At 36.8% G+C, this 4635-nt stretch overlaps 1 protein-coding gene across 5 annotated transcripts in view; it reads left to right on the forward strand.

Moving 5' to 3' along the window:
* atp11b (ATPase phospholipid transporting 11B) overlaps nt 1-4635 on the forward strand; it is a 52799-nt gene that overhangs the window by 27336 nt on the left and 20828 nt on the right. For 4 of the 5 annotated variants that reach the window (XR_004333371.1, XR_004333370.1, XM_032525277.1 and 1 more), the window contains exons 25-28: nt 286-424; nt 998-1021; nt 2995-3060; nt 3597-3700. Coding sequence is in view for 3 of the 5 variants with exons in the window: in XM_032525277.1 (XP_032381168.1) it covers nt 286-424; nt 998-1021; nt 2995-3060; nt 3597-3700 (333 nt within the window). In the remaining 2 variants the exon portion in view is untranslated. The remainder of the gene's footprint in view (nt 1-285; nt 425-997; nt 1022-2994; nt 3061-3596; nt 3701-4635) is intronic. The other variant, XM_032525276.1, reaches the window with a different exon arrangement.

The following is a 4635-nucleotide window of genomic DNA, read 5'->3' on the forward strand; positions in this document are numbered from 1 at the left end:
AGTGGCTGTAATTCTGCACCAAAGCTGAATTTTGGGAACGAGACTTCAGATACAGTATTAGGGGACACTCAGGCCTATAAAAGCATCCAAAAAGCACCATGTCATGGGACCTTTAAGTAAAATTAAGCAAAACGTAGTTTGAGTTTGTTGCCATCTGCATACTATTTGGTCTAGAATTCATTCTTTCAACGTTTTTTTAACTATTAACTTATTCATCTAAAATGTGACAGTGAAGTTTGATACAGTATATTCTTTAAGAAATTAAAAACTGTTTGTATCCAACAGGGACATCAGCAAGAACTCCCTGCTGTCGTTCCGAACTTTCCTGTACTGGACTCTGTTGGGCTTCTGTCACGCCTTCATCTTCTTTTTTGGATCCTATATACTGATGGGAGAGGACACCACTCTTATGGGCAATGGACAGGTGTGTGTGTGTGTGTGTGTGTGTGCGTGTTGTGCTGTTTGTTTATAGTAAAATTCCTAGAAAATAAACTGTGCTGAGAGGTTTTTCCAAAACCATTTTAGGTAATGAATAATTGGTTAGAAAGGAATGTTTGCATGTTATGATGAGGTATTGTTATTTATGGGTCTATGGGTTTCCTGCAGTTCTTTCTTCAGTCACTCCTTCCCTTAATGTTGCAATTCTCTTATCTGTTTCTTCCTTATTCTGTGTTTTTGTTTAACAGCCTTGTATACAGTCTGTTTGTCTCTAGTACTTTGCCAGCATGTATATCATTCATTTGTTGATGAGAACGTTTTAATCATTTGAAAGTAATAATTCTTCTTATCATATCTTCTGTGTCTTTGGTTCTTCACCAAATCTGTTCCCTTACCTTTTCTTTCCTGCTGCATATCTTTGCTGTCTGTCTCTTTGTTTGAAGTTTGGTTTTTCAGAAAGCACTCATTCCTTTTGCTGTCACTCTCTCGCTTGTCTTATTCTTCTGTCTTTTGTTGATTTCTCTTTTTTCTTCTGCCTTCACGCTGTGCATGTCTTCAGATCTTGCGAGCTAACAGGCAGCTGGTAAGCGTATGCTCTCCAGTTAGATGCATGTCTCGGGGGGGGGGGGTGTTAATGAACAGACTTTCAAGATAATTCCTAAACATATTGTTGTCTTACTAATGATGTAGAAAAATATGCATTTTCATATATATGCTCTACAGTAATTTACATGTTGACAGGATCTTGATTTAAACATTGAAGTGAGTAGTATAATTGCAGTTATAAAACATGCAGTGGCTTATTGATCCCTGATAATTCTGGTGAATTTCAATCATTTTTGATTCCTCCATTTTTCTTTAATGTAAAATGCCTTTCTCAGTTCCATCTTTCCTGCTCAAATACAGTATTAGAACCCCTCTGTTAAAAACGCATTAATTCCAATTTTTATTCATCGTTCTTTATTAACATTTTTAAACTATAAAAAGGTCATGTAACATGTAAATCCACATCTATATACATATAGAACATAGACTTCAAATGTATGCTCATCTTGTGCAGTTATATACTATAAATTTGTCTCTTAGGCAAAGACAGAGAGAATTTGCTCCCACCCTACTACGCCTACTAACTCAATTATGGTTTTAAATATATATGTTAAAATAAGGGTCATTTTGTCCTTTTTAACTATGACAAATCTGGACATGGTGCAAGTTTATTAAAAGTCTACCAGCGCCATCGCTACTGGGGTGAAAGGTTAGTGATGGGTAGCTCTGCCCATGTAAATAGATCATAAATAGACAAATCGTTTTATCAACAAAGTAGGTCCACAGAGTAAAGTTTGTAAAGGACTTTGGTAAAAACATAGAATATTTTTTAATTTAGATAAAAATATGAATGAAAAACATAACTACAACTTTAACTATATTTGTGTAAACGGCCCAGAATTGCTTTCCGTTCCACTGAAGGTTTCTGTGAAGACACCTTAGTCTCCTCTTAGTATTAGTTTTTGAGTGTTCAGACGCCAGCAGGGTCCTGAATTGGCTGGCAGCAAAACCTTGCCCCCCCACAGCTCACAACCTACAAGTAGTTGTCAGAGCAAGTGGTGGAACTACCGACGAAAGTCACTCAGTTGCAGGGCGAGGCTTCATTATAAGCATTGTAATAGCTTGTAACTAGTTGACTGAAGCCGAAGCCTTTTTAGATGTTTTCCCTCCATCAAACAACTGAAGTACAACACTGCTCACTTTGTCCCACCTGTCCCGATAACCTACTATTTTCATCCAGATGTTTGGTTTACAATTTCTAATATCCTAGCAACATAATAAGTACATTTTAAATACAGCAACTTGTAGTGAAATGCCAACAAAATATAGATTTATATTTGAATGAATTGCAACTTAGCCTCATAGTGTAGAAACTAGCCTGGATGCCAGCCGAACGTAGCCCCACCCACAACATTTGAGGTCGGGAAGTTCGGTCTGGACTTGAGCCATTATGGAGCAACTATGTTTGGACCAATCAAATTGTCAGGGCGGGCTTTATACAATAATGGACAGATGATCAACATTAATGTCAACCACATCACCAAAGATCATTTGGGTTAAATTCGGAGACTTGAGATGTGTAGATTCCTCCATCGCGTCTGTTATAGAATATATCGACAGCACATTCATTTTAAAATCCTCAACCGGCCCGTCCCAGATCAACTCAAACCAGCTGATAGTGAAGCTGCAACTCAATTCATATAATTCAATCACAGCGATTGATCAACTAATCAAATAATCACAGCCCAATGAAGCAGTATCAAACTCATATTCTGACTAGAATCTGAGTAGGACAACGTCAGGCTAGGTATAAACTATATTTATCTTCATTATAACAGGAAGAGTGAATTGCAAGGTATCAGAGTTGCATAAACAAGTCGACCATACAATGATCTTAGCATATTATTAGTAACTAGTCTTGCATGTAAACATCACCACCAGTTTTCTATTTTATTGTCAAAGTGTAATACTGTTGACAGTTTTATTACCAGCTTTATGTCTGTGTTGTAGATGTTTGGGAACTGGACGTTTGGAACGCTGGTCTTTACTGTCATGGTCATCACAGTCACATTAAAGGTAAATTACACCCAATCTTATGCTCTCACAACATTTTTGAGAATGGTATTAGCTAGTGTTTTTAGATTTCAAATCAACATTTTTTTTCCTCACATCTTTTAATGTGTTTCTCATGACCTTTTAAATTAAACTTTAAACATTATGTTCTTTTACATTATATCCAGCTGTAAATATGCGTGATATTTTTCTTATATGAGTGTAGTTTGAGTCTTTGAGCCCTCTTCTGGTCACAAGAGGCTGAATGCAGCTTTAAGTGTTTTGTGTGCATTAGATGAGAGCTTTGTAACATGTTTGGGTCCACAGGGACACACTTGCATTCCCATTCCAAATATGAAATACAGCATGTTGTGCAGTATTGTGGTGATGTTAGTGGCAATTAATAGGAATTTATTTATCGCAGGTTGGGGTCAAGGTCTTTTCACAGCACAGAAGTAGATGGCTGTTGTTTATTGAAAACTGTCTCTGTAATTTACACCTAGCCTTTTGTTCCTCCCCCTCCTATGTGTGCGTGTGTTTGTGTATGTCTGTAATAACAGCTTGCTTTAGAGACTCATTTCTGGACTTGGATGAACCATTTTGTGACGTGGGGTTCGATTGGCTTCTACTTCATTTTCTCCCTCTTCTATGGAGGCATCATCTGGTAAGAAGAGGTTCTTACAAAGTTAAGGTTTTTCCTTTTGTACAAGACGCCCTAAGAAACTCAATCAACATGCTCTGCCACGGTGTAACATGGTCTTTTCTGCTCAGTCTACCATGTCGGCATATCATAACACTGATTAGAATGAAAAGCAGTGGCTAAACACAATTGCTGTCTTGCAAAAGAAAAAGTGAAATTTAAATAATAAATAAAAAAATGTGCAATGGAGAAATGGATGAGAATCTCACATTCTGTATGTTATACTCCATATAATAAACTAATATTTTTTGCCTGGCTCAATAAAAACATCTATTCAGCAAACTGCGGTAGAGGAGTTTGAAGCTCACGTTTTTGCACACAGTATTTGAATAATTTATTAGTTATGGCAGTGTTCATTTAGATGTCAGTAGAATCACATTATGAGTAGCTACCTTTGGGGAAAAAAATTTAGCATACCCAAGTTGCTTACTGAAATCTATTTACTTTGAATAATATTTTCCTTCCCAACTTTTCTGTAGAAAAAGATTCACCTACAATAAGAAAGGTGTATAAGTGGTGCACATACTAAGCACACAAATAGTCCAATGCTGAGGCTTTGGAGTTAACAGGTTTTACACCATCAGGATTTACACCAGATTCACTGATCTTGTCACTTGGCAGATAATCACTGAGGCCTTTTTAGAATCAGCCGTGATTATCAGAGAGTGTTTGTGTGTTTGATTGATCATATCAGTCTTAACCACTTTACTCTATCTAGTCATCCTGAAAATATTGGACTGTAATCAATAGGTGTGGTGTGACATCTGCACTAGTCATTAAATTCTGTGGTGTCTGGGAATAATCAAGTAATTCTATAAGCACAACTCCAAGTGCAGGTGAAACATAGCACAGTGAGACGAGCCAGGCTGCATGTTAAGAAATATATATATATATATATA

Source organism: Etheostoma spectabile, chromosome 9, assembly GCF_008692095.1.
Source record: "Etheostoma spectabile isolate EspeVRDwgs_2016 chromosome 9, UIUC_Espe_1.0, whole genome shotgun sequence".
Taxonomy (NCBI): Eukaryota; Metazoa; Chordata; class Actinopteri; order Perciformes; family Percidae; genus Etheostoma; species Etheostoma spectabile.